This window comes from Microtus oregoni, unplaced genomic scaffold, assembly GCF_018167655.1.
Source record: "Microtus oregoni isolate MIOR12 unplaced genomic scaffold, Mior012 000001F_ref0000356, whole genome shotgun sequence".
Taxonomy (NCBI): domain Eukaryota; kingdom Metazoa; phylum Chordata; class Mammalia; order Rodentia; family Cricetidae; genus Microtus; species Microtus oregoni.
In genome coordinates, this window is record NW_024543060.1 from 52,950,203 (window position 1) to 52,969,768 (window position 19,566).

Below are 19,566 nucleotides of genomic sequence, written 5' to 3' on the forward strand. Positions count from 1 at the left end.
CTGACTGTCAAGTTTCTTGGAGTATTTATGCTCTATCTCTTAATTAGTAATTTTGCTAATGTCAGTCACATTAAATTTTCATAATGTAAACGATGCGTTTCATTGGCAAATATGTTCTAAGAGATTACAAATGAAAGCAGAGACTCTACATCCGATGCAGTTAAATTGATGAACACTGAGACAGTATATATCTTATTAATAAACACACTAAAATTACATAAGAAGTCTTCTTTGAATAAGAAACACGGTGACTCCATAAGAAATTTTATTGTTCTTTTATATGTGCAGGGAATAAGATTTTGTTTCTGTTTAGCTTTAAACAGAAAGCAGCTTTGATCAAGGGAATGCTAGCATTTCTACATACTAAAGTCTACTGCATTTTAGAGGTGGGGTTCTCTTGTCTGTGTTAGTTCTATCACCATGAACTAGGGACTGTTATTTGAGCTGCTCATTGGTTCTTTTCCAGCAAGAGTGTGCTTAATTTTGTTGCGTATTTCATGTGAAGTTTGGTAAAGTCACCCCAGGCCTGCATTGCTTATGTATTTGTTGATCAGTTGAAAAACACTGATTTCCTATTTGTTTAGGTTAGTACTTTATTGGCACAATTTATTTATACCATTTATGATTTTCCTCAATTATTCTGTAAAAATATACTTTTGATAATCGTAAAGGTGCTGCCTTAAAATTTATTCATTTCCACATAGATGGACATCAAAAGTTTCTTCAACTTTTTAAAGGGGTTAACAATATAAGAAGGAACGTTTACATGTGTGGTGCTTGCGCCTGCCTGTGCACATGTGTGCGCGCATGAGTGCACTGGGCTGAACGTGCACATGTGTAAGTGTAGTTCCTTCACTGCTTCTTTCTTTCTTTCTTTCTTTCTTTCTTTCTTTCTTTATCTATTTTGAGACAGGCTCTCTTTCTGAGCCTTGAGCTCAGTGATTGGCGAGAATGGTCATCATAGCCTTGTCTGGGCTTCGTCAATGTTGGGCTTATTGACATGCATCATTTTGCTTGGCTTTTTATGTGGTTTCTGAGAAACTGAATTCAGGTTCTCTTCTCTGTGAGATAAATAATTCATTTACTGAGCCACTTTCTAGACCCAACAGAAAAAAACAGTTTTTGAGGAGAAACCTTTGTATATATTTCTAGCTATATTCTTATTTTATTATCATAATGGTACACAAATAATTGTATACAATAATTATATACAAAATATGACTTTTCATGCATGAATGTAGCATAATTTAAGCATATTTCACCCTATCTGGTTATTTTGGTAATAATAAATGTCTAGAAATAATAAGTGTCTATTTCAAGGAATAAAAAAGTTTTTTTTTTTGACATTTAGTGAGTAATGTCTCCCAGAGAAGTCACATACATGTGTAATATCAGAGCCTACGGTCTGCTGTCAGCTGTGTGGATCACTACTCACTAAAAACAAACAAACCTTCTCCTCTTGGCATTTCCTTCCCTACACAGATATTAAATTTAAAGCCTATTATCATAGTTTCCTTTCTTTTGGAGAAGATCAATGGTGGTTATTTTGACTTGCTTTAAAATTCAAATTAATTTTTTCGTAAGTTTTAAATTGTTTTAAATCTAGACAATCTTTGGTCATCTGAAATTTAGCTTCATATATTTTTTAATCTCTGTATTCACATATTTTAGGTATTTTTGTTCTAATTTATTAGGAAGATATTCTGGTAGACAGTATAAGGGGCTCTTGCAGCTTCAATATGGGATATTCAATAAAGGTAATCTAACTTGTCTTTGAACCATTCATTCTGATACCCTCTGTCAATTTTGTAGTTATGGGTATTAAATCCATGGTCTGGAATATTTAAGTGGACAAATATCTACTACTGAGCCATGTCCCAGCTCTCTTTTTACTTTTTCTTACAGACAGGGCCTTACTAAGATGCTGAGACTTTCCTTGAACCCACTCTGCATTCAGCAGCCCAGACACATCTGAGCTGAGAGCCTTCTGGCTCAGGCACTTGTATGATTGTAATGGGCCTACTGCCCCTCCATGTGTGTGTTTGTGTATGTATGTGTGTTATGTATGAAAATGTGCAGGTCGATTTGTTGCAAAGAGCAGAGGAGGATTGGGTGTCCTTTCCTATTATCCTGTGTCTTGTTCCCTTGAGGTGAGACCTCTCATTGAAACTGAATCTTGTTGCTTTTTAGCCAGGCTGGTGGCTCAGTTCTTTTTCCTGAGGCTGACTACCAAGTTCCAGCTATCAAAGTATTGAAGTCCAGCAATTAAAATCCCCCTTTTGGCTGCCCTAATTAACATGACCAATCAAAATTAAACACCTCATCCTAGCATGGAGCTTCCCTTTTACCTTTATAAACTGCCATTTGCCTAAGGGTCAAGTCTGTCTCCTCTCTCTCCAGGCTACATATTTGTCCTGGAAATTCTTCTCCTTCATCCTCTACTTCCTGTCTTTGTCTCTAATTCCCTGTTCTTAGTCCCTCTTGGGCAAATAAATTCCCTTTGTGATGAGAAGTTGCTCTTGGGGTGTCTTGTGCCAAATATCGATCCCTTTACTTTATTGCCAAATTTCTAGAGCTTTCTTACAGAAACTATCAAATTCATTTGTATCAAATACACTTCTTTTAGCTTGAGGTAAGATTGGAGACTTTGCCTATTGAATTTTTTCAGTGATTCTGAGTTGATGGGATGTAGAAAACTAAAACAACAACAAAACATTGAAAATAAAACAAAAACAAAACAAATATTAACAAAAAATAAAACCCAAGCAATCACACTATAGGCCTGGGTTTGAACTGGATGTTTTTTTCTATAGCTAAGCCCCTACACATTTTTCTTCATTTTGTGTTGTGTTAATGGAAAATATAGAATGTGTCCTGTAAGCCTTGATTTTCCTAGGGGTTTCCTACCCACATAAACATACGTGATCAGCCGCAGGGATACTCAACCACATACACACATGCATACATAATCTATTTCATTGTGATTTCTGGAAATTTTGGCTTTATTGTTTATTGACACAAAAATTATAGAGATACTCATATGCAGGTGTAGGAAGCTTAGCATTTTGTCTCATTGTGGATTTGGGTATTCGATATAAGAAGTGCATAGGAGGAAGTGGATTGATCTATATATCTATCAGTCATTAGAAGGTCCTCTCTTTAGATCTATAGGTTAAATTGGCAATGACATACTCTTTCAGATTCTGGCAATGAGGAGTTGGCCACTGGTCTCATTTTTCTGATATCTGTCACCTATTTTTCTATCTAGCTTAATATCTATCTATCTATCTATCTATCTATCATCTATCTATCTAACAATTTTCTGTCTATCATCTATGTATGTATGTATCATCATTATCTATCTTTCTATCATCTATGTATATATGTATCTATCATATCTATATCATGTATATATCTATCATCTATCTGCCTATCATTTATCTATCTATATTCTATCTATAATTTATCTATCTTATATATCTATCATCTATCATGTATCTCTATCTTTTATCTATCTCTGTGTTTTCTTTTAATCTTCAAAAAACCAATTAAGATGAATATTTTACACTGTAATTTGGGACTACTTTTAAAGCTTTAAACATTTTATATAACTGAAAACTGAGTAGCCACTGCCTAGTCATATTTCCAGAGGGACCTTTATGTGCTAGTTAGGTCATCTTACTATTACTTAGAATTTAGTGTGTGGTGCTAAGAATGTTCTCCATGTTATTTAGGAGTGGCACTGCTGGCTACCATCTGGAGATGTTATTTGTCATTATCTTCTCTCTCCAGTCCCCTCAATCATGTATTATCATTTTGTTTTATTTTATGGGTAACTGTAGACAACCATGAGAGTTGGCAAAGAGCACAAATTTTTCTGCATGCAAGACTCAACAATGTATTTAATAACAGACTCACCTTTGTATCATGCAAAATATGCTTAAAGAAGTCACCCAAACTTAATAAGATATTAGCATTCTTAGGAATGCCTCACATTTGTTTTTAAAGTTTGTTAAATAAGAAGACTGTTATTGACTAATGTGATTGTGGGATGCTGGGAAAGAACAGCTGGGGAGCCTAAAATAAAATTTACCAAACTAAAGTGAAATGAAAAATTAGGGTATGAGTATGAATATGTCATCAAGGGAAGTAATAATTCCTTCAGTGTTCACCCAAATGACCATCAGTGACAATACGCAACAGCCAGAGATGACCAACTCCGTGTGAGTCAGGAAGCATTAAAGCCATTGCTAAAAGTATGTTCACAGGATATTATCATTGTGGAGTTAGTGATGAATCATCACAAAAATAAATCCAATAGGAGCCAAGCAGCACCAACAAAAATGTCTAAAGTTATATTGGAAGGGAAATAAAGTATTTTTAAAGGATTTGGGGGTGGGCAAGAGAGACAATTGTGTTAAGTTTGTCATTTCATTGCTTTAAATTTTGAGCCAAATTGCCGCATTCTGTTGTAGAGTCACGACCAGGCGTGAGTAACAATATGGTCTAGAGTTTCAGATGGGGCTTACTTTATGGGTTTGTGGAGCATTTGACACAATAATGGCCTCACAGAAAGAATAAAATAAAATTACCTCTAAAAGTGCCTGTGATTTTTCAGCTGGTCATAAACTTTTGTCTTTGATCAATAAAAATGAATTATAGACAATGAATACACCAGAGAAATAATATGACCAACAGTGTGGTCTTTGGTGACTTTCTGTAGCCCAGACTTTTCATGGACTGGTTCCAGATGACAACTCAGCTCTTCTCACATGTTCCTTCCATGCCTTCAAGTTTCAGCTTCATTTCAGGCCCATCCAAAATCTTGCGAACACCCCCATTGAAATGTTATTTACCTCAGAAGCCTTACAGACCTACTTTTCTTGAAAGCACTCTCTTCTTACTATTAAAATAAGATTAAATTTGGAGGCATGGAAATCATGAAAATAATGTATTCCTAAAATTTTTAAATGCCAACCAGGATATGTTCAATATTACTTACAAATAAGTATATGTATTGTATGATAGTGCACATTTTAGTCTAGTTGTTTTCTACTAAGGGATAAGCTATTATAATTCTTCCTTAAAGCCTTGATTATATTAAACAGGAGGAGCTAATGAATGTGTCCATGCCTGCACTCTTACCTCTATTACATAAAGAAAAGTAATAAAATTATGAAAGATAACAAACAGACATACGACTTAAACTTCATTACCAAGCAGTTGTGAAAAGTATTTTATGGAAAAAAAGGACCTTCAGTGATTTAGAAGCAAGAGAGTGGGAACATGAGGACTTGAAACTCAAAGAGAAAACAGCAATAAAAAAAAAATGTGAGCCCAAGTATTGAGAAAATCAGGTTGTGACCATAAGGATCCATCTTTCTTTCAGAAAAATAATTGATGGAGTAGCTTTAATCCTATCTAAAGTTTATTAGTCAACTTTTGTTTCTGATCACAAGAATAAAAAAGAGGGTTAAAAAAAATCCCAGGACTCAATTGCTACTACACCCTCCAAGAAGAGTAAATGCACTTGGAAGGGGAAATGGAGGAAGACTGAAGGAGTTAAAAGGGAGAAAAGTGGGTATGTGCACATGGTCTAAGTACATTGTATACATGGATAAAATTACTGAAGCAAACATTTTAAAATCCCAGGAAATTTTGGCTAGGATTTGATATTCTGTCTAAAGGCTTATTTACAATTCTAAGAAAATAATGAAACGTTCAAGGACCCAAAAGTAAGAAGAGTTGGTTGGATTCCCCAACCTGAGTAATTCATGATGTCTGTACTGTTGTTTGAGTTTTATATCAAGGGATATAAGGGATACGCGGTAGGCCCTAGAGAGCTGAAATGGTCGAGTGAAGCTGCTTTGTGTGTGCTGGGTTCCTCTCTTGGTGTAGACTGTCGGACAAAGAGCAGGAAGAGAAGATAAGGAAGCAGCTTGTGTGCCTTAGTGGACAAGGACAGCCTGTGTGCCTCCCTGGACAAGGACAGCCGGTGCATGTCTCACAGGCACTGCACCATGGACAGAACAGTGTTAGCACTGTAGAAAACTGAAGTAAGACAAAATGAAGAGCTTAGTGTTCACAGTAAGATGAAGCATCAACAGATGTAACTTGTTTTGGTCAAAGCTAGTGTTGTGGGGTTTGGAGTTCAGAGTTAGCTCACCTGCTATTGACAGATTAACCACTACATCTACTTTGAAACTCAAGTCATTCAGTATCTACCAGGGTTGAAGGTACATTTTTTTCTAAGACCAAACAATTCTATTTCTAGATTAAAAAAAAAAAAACCAACAACTTATGTTGTGTGTGAACAGATTGATGTGTGAGTGTGCTTGGAGCAGCACCAGTTAGATTCACAAAGTTTAGAAACAAGTATCCAGCACCAATAGCATCAATTTTCTACTAAGGGGACAAATGGGTCAGTTAGCAGCTTCACACAGCATCCACTGATCGACTCCTGGTGTCTAGAATCTGAAGGGCAGGACAGGCATCAGTCTTTGTTCATGGTCAGAGACTGAAATCATGGTGTTACCTGGGCTTTGCTCACACCTGGAGTTCAACCTCATTTGTGTTGTTATCAAAATCTAATTCTTTAACTGAGAGGAGAGTGATCAGAAAGAGGCACCTAAGGACAACATATCTACCCCGATTTATCTAAGGACATCATATCTACCTCAATTTGTGCGTATTAAACTCTGAACAGTTACTGACATATTTTGATTTAACATTTAGTTGTAGCGGTACTGGGGATTGAGCCTACAGACTAACACTTGAGCTATATAACTCAGTCTCTGTTGTTTATGTTGTTTTTTTCACTATTGAGTGTGTGAGCTGGGCAAGCATCTACACTGAGCTCAATCCTCAGCTTTATTTTAGCTTTTGTCACAAGACAAGATCTTATTAAATTGCTTAGGTTGGCCTTAAACTCACCCTTTAGCTGAGGCAAGCCTTGAATTTGGGACCCTCCTGGCTCAGCTCCTAAGTAGCTGCCATTATTGACTTGAGCCAACAGTCTTGAACTTCTTTTAGTATTGCTCATATTTTTTGAATTTTTGATATATTTCACAACAAAATTAAAAACATAATAAAAAGCAAAAGAGTAAATTAAAAATCACTAAATTTATCAGCAGTATTAATTGATCCAATATTGCTGAAAGTAAAATTAACCTTGAATTTATTAGAAATGTACTCTTATTCTCTCAGTAAATATGGCAAATAGAATAAAAAAAGAACACATTATTTCTTCAAAATGTTCAGTAATTCTTTCAAGACAAATAAAAGGATGATTAATCACTTTAATGGTTGAAAGGAAACATGGACATTAATTTGTAATTAAGATTTTATAGCATCTATTGTTTTTATAGTAAAATAACTCTCTTGGGCATGATTTTATAACTGAAAACTTAATAGAGCAAGTAATTAGTATTTAGACTTTGCAAATTAAGAAAGTCTCTACCAAACAACTAATATTAATATTTAAGTACTTCCTGTTTTGGAGTGTGGTATATTACTTATGAATAAAACTATTTACACTTGTATGACTACAAAAGAAATGAGGCCTGTTGTAGTGCTAGTGGGCAGCTAAAATGGGTAAAGATTAAAGCCATGTAGTAAATGTTTAGTGTATCCATTTTAGTAACATCTAGGCAGTTGCTTTATGTAGTAAGCAAAGGGGGAACTGAGCAAAACCTTAGAACAATGATGCTTATCAACCCTTCTCAAAAAACTGATGGAAAGCATGACTCATTTCTGACGTGTCAAGCGCATGGTTTCGTTTCCCTGGAAGGTGTTCTTTCTGTAGATCTCTGGTGCTCCATCTAGGGATCACTGTCATGACCTCTTCCTGGGTTTGCTGGACTGCCTCTTTCTGCATGGTGAGTGCTGTCTGCAACTCCAAAGTCTTCCATAGTTTATTTCTTGCGTCCTTCTATGGCCCTATGATAGTTGCTGGTAGCCACTTTCTAACATGACCAGGACTTACACATCATCTGGCATCCGAATGCACACACACGGGCAACTGTGCCATCATACACATGTGCACACACCCAATACACAAACGCTTGAACATACAGTTGCCCATTTCACCAAAAGAAAAGGTATTGTGTGATGTGCTTGTAATTACAGCACTTGAGATCAGGAAGATGAGAGAGTGGCTCCCTGGGGCTGACTGACCTAGCCAATTTAATGAGTTCTAGGTCTGTGAAAAAGTAAGTTGGGCTGGGCGGTGGTGGCGCACGCCTTTAATCCCAGCACTCGGGAGGCAGAGGCAGGCAGATCTCTGTGAGTTCGAGACCAGCCTGGTCTACAAGAGCTGGTTCCAGGACAGGCTCCAAAACCACAGAGAAACCCTGTCTCGAAAAACCAAAAAAAAACCAAAAAAAAAAAAAAAAAAGTAAGTTGGATCATCTCTGAGGAATGATTCTCAAACTTGTCATCTCATCTCCACACTACGGCTTACATATGTGCACTGCACCTGTATGAACACACACCTGCATGCACGTAGACATGAGGGGGAGAGGGAGGGAGGAAGGGAGAGAGACAACTTCTGTGTGTTTTTAACCATCTTTCCTGATGTTTTATCATCAACCAATAGCCATGCTTTGTCTGAATGAGAATGATCATGACTTCCTCCTGTAGTTGTAGTGCTTTGAATGCTTCTTGTAAAATTTATTTGTGTTTTCATGGACTTAACTTTTGACCATGCTCATGTGCCTCTCTTGGTATTACAGTTCATGATGTCTGCATTGCCATTAGCTCTGTGACTGAGAAGGAGCAGAGAAAGTCACCTGCTTTCCTTGGGGTAGTGGAGTGATCAGGACGTGTGAACATGTATTGCTACTTTATGTCTTGAAAATAGAGCTAAGCTGAAGGGGCAGGTCAGGGAAAGGTTTAGAAAGCAGCCTAGTCTTTAATACAGTCACAACAGCACCAGCAATCAAACACACCACATAAGGTGTATTAGGACCTCTTAAAAGAGTGTCTAAGCCCAAGTGTATTGTTTTTGCGTATTTTTCAATATGTGTAATGGAGAAAAAAACAGCACTTTTACTCATATTTTGGTTATGAAAAAAACCTTAGGGAATAATTTTCCCAGCACCACACAGCTAAAAATACAGTGCACTAGAGGTAAAATTGAAACATGCGGCAGAAAGGCAAGTTCCTGAATTATCATGGGGGTACACAGCCCAACTCATATACCCTGATCCCAAACACTGCTGGAAATCCCCAATGCATGTTCTTCAAAACAGTTAATTTATTGGCAAAATATGGTCTGACATGAGACTTATGTAATGTCTTTACTTGTTTGTCTAAGTGTGCTTTAGAAATACTAATGCACTGGTTACAAGGTGCCCCTTCAGATGACCAGTATGGTGACATTTCCCTTCTAACAGCTGGAACTTCTGCGCTCAAAATATGTCTCATTAAAAAAGCTTTTGGGTAAAGGATATAAATATTGAGGAAACTGTAAAAGATGAATGTATGAAATTAAAATAAGGTGGTTTGTAAAGGACAGAGCTATCTTTTGTTCTTTTTTTTCCTATGTAGAATTCCTTGTGCCAAGAAAAGCAGCTGACACAATGGCCTTCAACAGTGTTCCAAATTAGATTAGAGGGACATATAATATCCCTCTACCAAGATAGTATCAGTTCCAGCGGTATGGAGTGGAAGACAGACATGCACTCATGAAGAGCTAAAGGAAGAGAAGGGGGGTTTTCCTTGTTTACATTTCTCAATCACATGAAGCAGAGCTGACCCATCTGTGGAGAAACCTATGTGCATTCATCAGAATGCATCACAGGCAAACTCCTATCCTTGCTGATGTTAGTATGCATCTGGGCCATTACAGTTGCATTGGTATGCATCTAGGACTTACATCGCAATCACGGATTCAGTCCCACTCTGCTGGAAAGCCATGCTCAAGGGCACAGCTGTTCTTCTTGGCTCAGGTGCCTTTGCTAGAGGTGTCTTTGCCAGGGCCCCACTAGAGTACTCTTTATTCTAGATCTGTGCAGTTCCATGCCTGGATCCTCACTCTTTCTGACAACCATCTCCTGGCTTTTGAAAGACAAGACCTTTTGTGTCATGACTTCTCAGAAGAAAAGGATCCATACACCGTGTACGGCCTCACATACTCACATGTCCTCACCTTATGTTATTCTTCAGGAGCAAGAGTTATGGGGATGAGAGCTACTTCTGACTGATGAGTGCTTCTGCCTGAACAGCACAGTGAGTGAATAGCTTGCCTGTGAGTTTCATTGGTTCCTTGTCTCGTTGACAACCTTGTCTCCTGGGTCTCAGTACTTGTTTCAGACCAACCTTTGTGCTCATATCCTGGATCTTGCCTTCTTCCTAACTATGATCCCATTGCTCTTGTCTTATTTATGGCCTGTTTTAAACCTCACCCTTCCATACACCCCTCATTCTGATGTCTTCTCTCACCACTGGCTATTGTGATGGCTGGGCTTTATCAACTTGACACAAACCTAGACATATCTGGGACTCTATAAAATTGGCCTGTAGGCAAGTCTTTGGATGTATTTTCTGTAATAGTGACTGAAATCGGAGGATTCTCCTCACATGTGAGCAGTGCTACCCCTGGGCTGGTGTACTATAAGAACAGATTGAGCAAGCCATGGGGAGTAAGCTAGTATGAAGCATTCTTTCATGGATTTTGTTTTAGTTCCTGCCTTGAATCCCTTCCTTGGCATCCCTCAATGAGCTGTGAACTGGAACATGGAAGCTCTTTCTTCCCTGAGTTGCTTTTGTGTATGGTGTTTAATAAAGCAATAGAAACCCTGACCAATACAATTATCAACTACTCTTTCTCTTTCCTCTGAAAACATATATTAGACCTTTTGCACCTGTGACTACATCATCTGCTCACTTGGGATCATCTGATCCAATTATCCTTTCTGGACTTTTCCATTCTGGTCACGGGTCTCCCTCTGGGGTTAGAGAGTGTTTTGTGCCTGTGTAGCTGTGTGTTTATTTGCTGGTCCCCCCCCCTCAACTGAGAGGTTTGAAGGATCTAAAGTTTAGTTCTGTCTAATATCCTTGGTATAATTAGCATTTACTGATTTGTTATAAGTATGCAACAAATGGATGTATAAATAAAAAATATGTATCATAAAAGGATAAATTCTAACACTGATAGCTAAGTAACAAATTTTAAACAAAATTATTTAAAATCTATCTTATTAATACCTCCATTAAAAGTATAAAACTTTCTACTACCAAAGCTTAATATAAAAGAACTTGTTTTATTCTGTTTTACTCCAAGATTCTTTGTCCCACAAACATCGGTCTTATTATTTCTATTTTTGGTGAAAACAAAATGTTTTGTCTCAGTCACTGTACTGTTATGTTTATTGGTCTACATGGGTCCTCTTAGTCAGGGACTAAATCCGAAGTCCTGTTTATACAGTTATTTATTGTTACTTTTTCCTTACCCCTTGTGAATTTTAACACAAATGCAGAAGTCTAATCATCTAGTAAAGTCATCTCAAATTTGAAGTCTCTGAATTACATAGACAATCCCAAATTTGTTTTTAGATTAGACGCAGCATAAAAAGAGGAACTATAAAATAAGTTGAAAATAGGTTACATCTCACAAAAATGGATTCTTTAGTTAAAATTCCTGATACATTGCAAATCAGTCACAAATGACCATTGCTCCCATTTTCTCTTTTTGATGTTTTGTGGCATCCAAAATGTTATTTCCAAAATTTTTAAACTGATGTATGCTCTGATGGTGCTGAAAATGTATTCAAGTAACTTTACCCTGAAGAAGAGACTAATCAAAATACTAAAATTTAATGATCTCAGATTACCAAAGATATGAAAATAGTTTTGAACCATGACTAAATGAAATTCCTTTGGTGTTAATTATCATTGCTAAAATAAGAACAATGGGTTAAACTGGCCATTGAAAATGTGGAGACTCTCACCCTTGGAAACGTGGTGAATCTGTCCAGTTCTTCAACGAAGCAGAACATCTGCAGGCTAATGGCTGACATGACAATCAACAGGCTGGCAGTGAACACCACCAAGCTTCCAAGCTTCTTCCCAGGACCAAATATCTTGTATACAAAGTCTTCCAATGCAGGTGAAATCTTAATAAGCCGAACTACCCGAAGAACCTAGTCATGGAGAAAAAGGCATACATGCCAGAAAAAGAATATTAAAGAAATCCATATTAAAATATCAATTTTCATGGTACTGTGTAAAAATGTCATAATTTTCCATTTCATCTAGAGACTAAAAATAATAATAATTTAAGGTAACTAAGACATCTTCAGCATGTAGTGAGAACACAGTAAATCTCAAATCAGGAATAAAGGGAAAACATTGGCAACTGTTTGAACACACAATATGATCTTTCAAAATGGCATTGACTAGTACATAATGTTGACATGAAACTAATATTTTTCCAGTTCTTAATGCCAAAGAAAACATTTCACTCAGCATTAGTTTATTTAATATCTCCTCAATAAGCCTTCATAGGTAGGTATTACACAGGTTCAGACTCCTACTCTAACATCTGCTTCTCCTTCTTCCTTTAAATAGATTCTACTGGGTTTTAGCCAAGTGATTCCCCAGGGCAACAAACTCTACTTTCTACCCTTTGCCTCTGCACTCTGTAGCTGAGTGTTTCTAACAGTCTAGGTTCAAGCTTACCAAAAAAAAAAACAAGAGGCTTGTGCAACTATAGGCATGGTGAATCAAACATGCCCTAGATATATTTATTATATTTATTTTCTCTTTCTCTGCCCTAAAAATGGAAACAGGTGGAATGGTACCTATAATACAAACAGAAAACAGATGAAGCTCTGAGGGGAATATAATTAAGAAATATAAATTGAGGGCTTGAAATATGGCTCCGCAGTTAAGAGTATTGGCTGCTCCTGTGAAGAAATGGACTCAGTTCCCAGCACCAACATCAAATTGCTATAACCACCTATTACTCCTGTTCTAGAGTATCTGACACTGTCTCCTGGCCTCCACAGGCACCAGGCATACATGTAGCACACATACATACATGCAGTCAAAATACTCATGTAATAAAAAAATAAATCTTTTTAAAAAGTATATATTGGCATGTAATAAAAAGCTGAAATAAAAATGACAGTTTCCACTAAGCATAAGGTGTCATCATTTTTTCAAATACCTCCAAGGAATATATAAAAATGTTGCTAATTAATATGTGACAGGCCATAGATCATAGGAGGTATCCCAAGTTTAGAAACACTAAATTCATAAACTGTATTATTAGCAGAAACAAGACATCATACATAGAAGGGCAGTTCTGAATGACTCAGCATCTATAGGATGCAGGGGTTGTCTGGAAGAAATGGATATCTTATTTGGAATATTTTAAAAATGAGATCTTAATATTTTAAACATGTAAAATAGCTTGTTGGTTTTTGCTTTTCTAGTGTGCTATCTTCTTATGCTCCCTGGCTTTTCTTGGTTAAATCATCTCTGCTGTATGCTTAATCCACGAGGCTTAGGGGAGGCTCACAACTTTCATGCCACAGGACTGGCAAGAATGTTTAGTGACCTGAGCTATCCTCAGGAATTTTGTAAGAACCATAGAAGGCTCAAGCTTCTTGGAAACCATCTTTGTGTGGAATAAGTCTACTTAAGAAAAAAGTCAGTACAAAGTAAAGTAAAGAAGTAGGTAGAGTCCCCATGAAACCACACAATCATCAGTCTCTGAATTCTACCATCTATGAAGCCTTATCTACTTCTCTAGATTTTTATATAACAGGAAACACTGGTGGTGAACCTTATTGCCCCTACTGTGAGAATGGATGGTGAACCTTATTGCCCTTACTGTGAGAATGGATACACATTGTGCAGTATGTCAAATAAATTAACTGCTATTTATGTAATTCTTGACACATTCCCAGCATGCCATTCAATTTTATCATCAATTTTATCTTTTATCTCTGGAAGGCTGGGATCATATTCTTCTTAACTTGATTAATAGCTTTATTCAAGATACTTCGTTGTTTTCACTATCAGGCTTATCATCTATAATTATGTCCCTTAATGTGGACATAATTAAAATGTCCATGACAAATCCAGACAACTATATCCAAGAACAACCAATGATAGGCGTGTTCAGTGTACTAGTCAATGGTCTCTTGTTATGACTAAAGCTTCTCTGAACAAAACATTTAAAGAGAGAAAAGATTTATTTTGGCTCACATTTTGAGAGGATTTACTCTATCATGGTGATTTAATCCATCTGCATGCCTAGACTATGTGATGCTACCACCTAGCTGGCATTTTAGCTGTATCTTCTTTGGTAACATTCTCACAGACACACAGGCATATGCAGAGTGTGCCTTAACATACACTACTTGGATCTCAGTCTAATCAAGATAATGGTCAAGATTAGCTATTACATTTGATGTGCATGTTTATTCACAGAGATTTCAAGATACATTAAAAATTCTGTAACAAACTACTTCACTGATGGTTCCTAAAGATCAAGACAGAATCCTAGAAGTGATGAAGCATTTGTGTCCAAAGACAATATGGAAAAGCCAGAGCCAGCAAAGCACCTTGTCATCTTAATAGGCTCTGGTTCATAAAAGGCCAGTTGTTGGTCTGGGTTTGTAGGATACTTGTTTTTAATTTTTGCAGACTATGGTTTCATGTCCTTTTCTGCAATTCTGTGTTATAAGTTGTATTATAAAAGCGGGTCACTCACCCTTTCTGGTAGGTATGGTCTGTGTCTCAGTGGCAGAAGTCTACTGGAAGTTCCCCTGAAAGTTTCTGCCATCTTACTTGGTTTAGAAATTGCTGACTATAACTAGATATATTATAAACATATGTATGTAAGTGTGTATACCTGTAGACACTAGTTGGGAACATGTCAGTTTGAGGAGATTTTTTGAGATGGCATAGGAGTAGCGAGGCATCTGGGCATTGGCTGTGGAGGAAGTTCAGCTGGGTGCATTCTCTGCCTCTCTGAGCTAGCAGTCTTTCATCCCAGCATCTAGCTCCAGAGTTTTTATGGATAAAATCAAACGATTAAGATTTTGTTAACCACAAAGCAGTTTTGTTAAAGATTTGTATCTATTACTCTGAATTCTAAGGAATTTAAATCAATGTTTATAATTTGCTATGGTACTATATCTAATAATTAAGATGCCATTGAAATCCCCCAATGTCATATTATGATGTACATATGTATTAGGTGATTTTATGTACTTGTAATGGTAAATGATTTGCACTTTCCTGAAAATGGGCATTAGTTGTCTTACCTGGAAGTATGTGAACTGAGAGTGATAAAGATCTGGATACACATGGAGGGTGGTCCCAATAACAAGCAGGAGTTCAAACTTGTGGAGTGATGAGCTGATGTAGCCAGTAAATCCCAGGCACCATATCTTTAGAAGTGCTTCCAGGTCAAAAAGGACTGTGAAAGCCACCTAGAGGAACAAGGAGACACCAAGATTGACATTTAAGACTGTACATTCCCAATTTCCTCATATATTTATGAAAAGTGAGTTCCGGCCACTGTATATAAACTAAAAAGCCTCACAGTGACATTTTATATTTATAAAACATTTTATGTATATGTATGTATACGCATATGTGCCTATGAGTGTAGTTGCCTGGCAAAAGCCAGAAAGGGCATCAGATATGCATACATCTTGAGTTACAGGAAGCTGTGAACTCTGGATATGGGTGCTGGGAACTGAAGTCTGTTCTTCTTGTAAGTGTAGCCAGAGTTCTTAACCACTGGATTATCTTTCCAGCCCTAACATTTTTTAAAAAATATATGTTTGAAACACATCAGTTAAAAACATAAGAGACTAAAGCTGTATTAGACCATCAAAAACATCATTGATTCATCTAGATTTTGAGGTATATAACAAGTAGAGAAATTGAGAATCTATACCAAGTAAGAAATTTGCATACATAAATGATATGTTTAAATTCTAATATCAAAAATAACAATACTATAAAGTGTACAAGTACAGGTAGTATGTTTTCCCATTCTTTAACTGCTCGGAGGATGATACTTCTTATTTTATTGAAATAGGTTATAATTTGAATCACAATAGGCAATACTGTATTTACTTCTAAGTAAAGGACATGAAACTGAATATTGGGATTAGTTGTAATTTTATAATGTCTCAGCATACACTCTTAAATTGTTAGAAATTAAATCCCTTTATTTCTGTGCCATTATTGAATATAAAAAAGAATTTTATTCCACTCATATTTGGAAAATGTAGAGAAATGGAATTATAGTAATAACGTTAAGAAATGGAATACTTGTGGTGGTGGTGCACACCTTTAAACCCAGCACTCAGGAGGCAGAGGCAGGCAGATCTCTGTGAGTTTGAGGCCAGCCTGGTCTACAGGAGCTAGTTCCAGGACAGGCTCCAAAGCTACTCAGAGAAACTGTCTCAAAATAAACAGAGAAACAAACATAAAAAGAAATGGAATACGAGAAGCAATGCAGATTGTTGATTTAGATATGCATAAAGATTTTGATATTTTTGAAGGCTACCATGTCTGTAAATTCAACTTGCTTTCTAGTTTTTGCTGGACATTTCCATGCTGTGAACACTCAAAAAAGGCAAAACATTTTCATTTCTAGCTGCATTTTAAAGACTATCCTTATTCCCACAGGTAAGTTTAGTTCTCATCTCTCACCAAAGACGATTCTATGTATAGCAGACAGAGACCATTACAGAAACCTACAACTAGTCAAAATGTAGAAAAATACTAACAGAGATTCCCAGACCCAACTGCTACATCTGCAACATAACCCCACACTGAAGGTTCAAAGACCCCAAAGACTGTCAGAGCCAGAGGAACAGAAAGTCTCCTTGGAGATAGGGTCTTCTATACTTGATAGGAAAACTGCACCTATGAAATTGCAGCAATATTGGTGCTTAATATAAGACCAGAAAAAAATGCAGGTTGACATGAAAATATGGGTGGGTAAAATCTCATAGGATCTCGTGCTTAAGAACTACAGACAATTAATGACAGAGAGGGAAAGCAGGTCTTCTGCAGTGATAGATTACCCACTCTCAGTGCATATACACATATAAGCAATATTAAACAAACTAAGTTACACATACATTTGTAACAATAATAATTAACTTTGAGATAATTTTAACATCACAAGAAAATGTGAATAAGCTCTTCGGTTCACCTTTGTCAGAGGTTTCTGTTAACACACTGTGTTCTTGTCTCAGTATCTCCATGCATGCAGGCCTTGCATTCTAAATGTCGTTGTGAAAGTTGCTTTTCTCCCTCACACACACCCTATCCCTCCAGATTAGAGGAAGGAGATCCAACTCACTTTGGTCCATTTGCATAATTTCCCACGGTGTTTATTACTTATTCTACTAATATTCTCCATTTTAATTCACTGAATGAAAGCACTTGAAGGGATCATTAGGCAAACGCAACCAAACACTTCTCTCTATCATCCTACACATCACAATTGAATAAAATTTTATTTAGCCTCCAAGACTATAGGGCAGGCTGGTCTCTCTCCTTCACCATTCTGCTTTAAACTTCAGAGTGCTGGCTTTACAATCGTGTGCTACCTTGCCTGTTTTATTGAGGATTTTATACATATAAGTAGGCTTTTAAAGTTTGCATTATGGGAGAGAGCACAAAAACCAGATTCATATGTTTTAAAGTTTGGAAAGTAAAAGATCACTTCCAAAAATATTTATAATAAACCACTTGCCTCCCAGGAATGTCAAAAAGTTACTCTTGCCTCAAAACTTCGATCAGCAATAGCACAGTCAGATGTAATGCTTCTCATGCGTTAATGTGTGTATTTATATCTCAGAGTTAATTTCTTTTAAAAGTAATTATATTTTACTGTTCATAAGCTTGCCAATGTTCTATGGTGTTATTTTGTGTTTCTTATCAGTTTTGAGATTTTTTTTATATAAAAGTCATTAATCTTTGTCTGCTAAATGTACTGAATATATTTAGTTTATAGTTCACAAGTTTGCATTATAAATTTTATACTTTCATGTCCTTTTATCTTTAGACTTTTTTTTTTAAGAAGATTTACCTCTGCAGTGGTGTGGTGGCTTGAACCTGGAAAGCCAACACCAAGGAGGGAGAGGCAGGAGTAAGCTGAGACCTTATCTCAAAATAATAGATGAAGTATGTACAATGGAGCTGTTGAAAAATAGAGGTCAGCACAGTCAGAGCCATATTATGTCATCCTATTTATCTGGACCACATTCTACAGTCTTTTTCACATATTTATAAAATATATATGTGCACATATATGTGTACAAGTGCCCATGGGGTTCAGGAATGTCATCAGATACCCTGGAGCTGGAATTGCAGGTGGTTGTGACTTGATGTGGGTGCTGGGAACTGAACTCCGATCCTTTGGAGCAGCAACACGTGCTCTTATTTACTTATTTTTGTTTAAATTTCTTTTTCATTTTATGTGCCAACTCCAGCTCCCCCTCCCTCCTCTTCTCCTTTCTCTCTCCTTCCCACTTCTCATCTGCTCCTCAGAATGTATAAAGGCCTCCCTTGGGGAGTCAGCAAAGTGCTCTTAACCACTGAATACTGTAAGCAGACTTTTCTGTCCTGCCTGCCAGTTTCCAAATCACAGACATGGAGACTAAATAATTATAAATGCTTGGCTGAAAATTCAGACTTTTCACTAATTAATTCATTTCCATTCATCTATGTGCTGCTCCAAGGCTATTTTACTTCATCCATGAACTTAATATTTCTTCTTTCACATGTAGCTAGTGAACTCCTCTGACTCTGCCCTTCTTCTTCCCAGTATTGTGTTTGACTCTCCTGCCTAACCTTACCCTGTTCAGCTATTGGTCCGTCATCTTCTTTATTAAACCAATCACAGTGACATATATTCACATAGTACAAAGGACTATTCCACAGAGTACTCGCTAGATACAACTTTCACCCACTTAATACACTTTATGTGATGGTTAAATTTCAAGAGAACCAGAAAAGCTAAATATTAGGGGCTAAATATTAGGTCAAAGGCTAAGTCTTAGAGGATGAGGAATGACAGAATACTGGTAAAAGACATGAGTTAAGGTTATGAGAGAGCTATAATGCTATTTTTTTCTAATGCTGCCATGATTTTGATGTTGTTGCCTTTGATTTTTGTTGCAGATAAGATGCTTAGTTAAGGTTTTTATTGATGCAATGAAATGCCATGACTAAAAAGCAAGTTGAGGAGAAAAAGGTTTATTTGATTTACACTTCAGTATTGCTGTTCATCACCAAAGTCAGGACAGGAACTCAAAAAGGGCAGGATCCCATAGGCAGGCGCTGATGTAGAGGTCATGGATGGGGGCTGCTTACTGGATTGATTCCCATGGCTTGTTTAGCCCTCTTTTGGGGTTCCTGATTCATGAAAGAGTCTGCAAGACATTCTTCAGGACAAGCAGATAGTGACTGCCTTTGAAATTTCCTGCTTCATGGAAATGTCTGCTGGATACTATGGGCCTGTAGGCCGTAGATGGAGGCCCCAATGGTACAGAGGAACTTTGGGTGACTGTCAAGGCA

The 19,566-nt window shown here is 36.9% G+C and overlaps 1 protein-coding gene across 4 annotated transcripts in view; it reads right to left on the minus strand.

Annotated features, from left to right (window-relative positions):
* Positions 1–19,566, minus strand: part of Nalcn (sodium leak channel, non-selective) — a 255,068-nt gene that overhangs the window by 124,743 nt on the left and 110,759 nt on the right. For all 4 annotated transcript variants that reach the window (XM_041666485.1, XM_041666494.1, XM_041666477.1 and 1 more), the window contains exons 12-13: positions 15,282–15,449; positions 11,952–12,143 (exon numbers count right to left, since the gene is read on the minus strand). In XM_041666485.1, the coding sequence (XP_041522419.1) occupies positions 11,952–12,143; positions 15,282–15,449 (360 nt within the window). The remainder of the gene's footprint in view (positions 1–11,951; positions 12,144–15,281; positions 15,450–19,566) is intronic.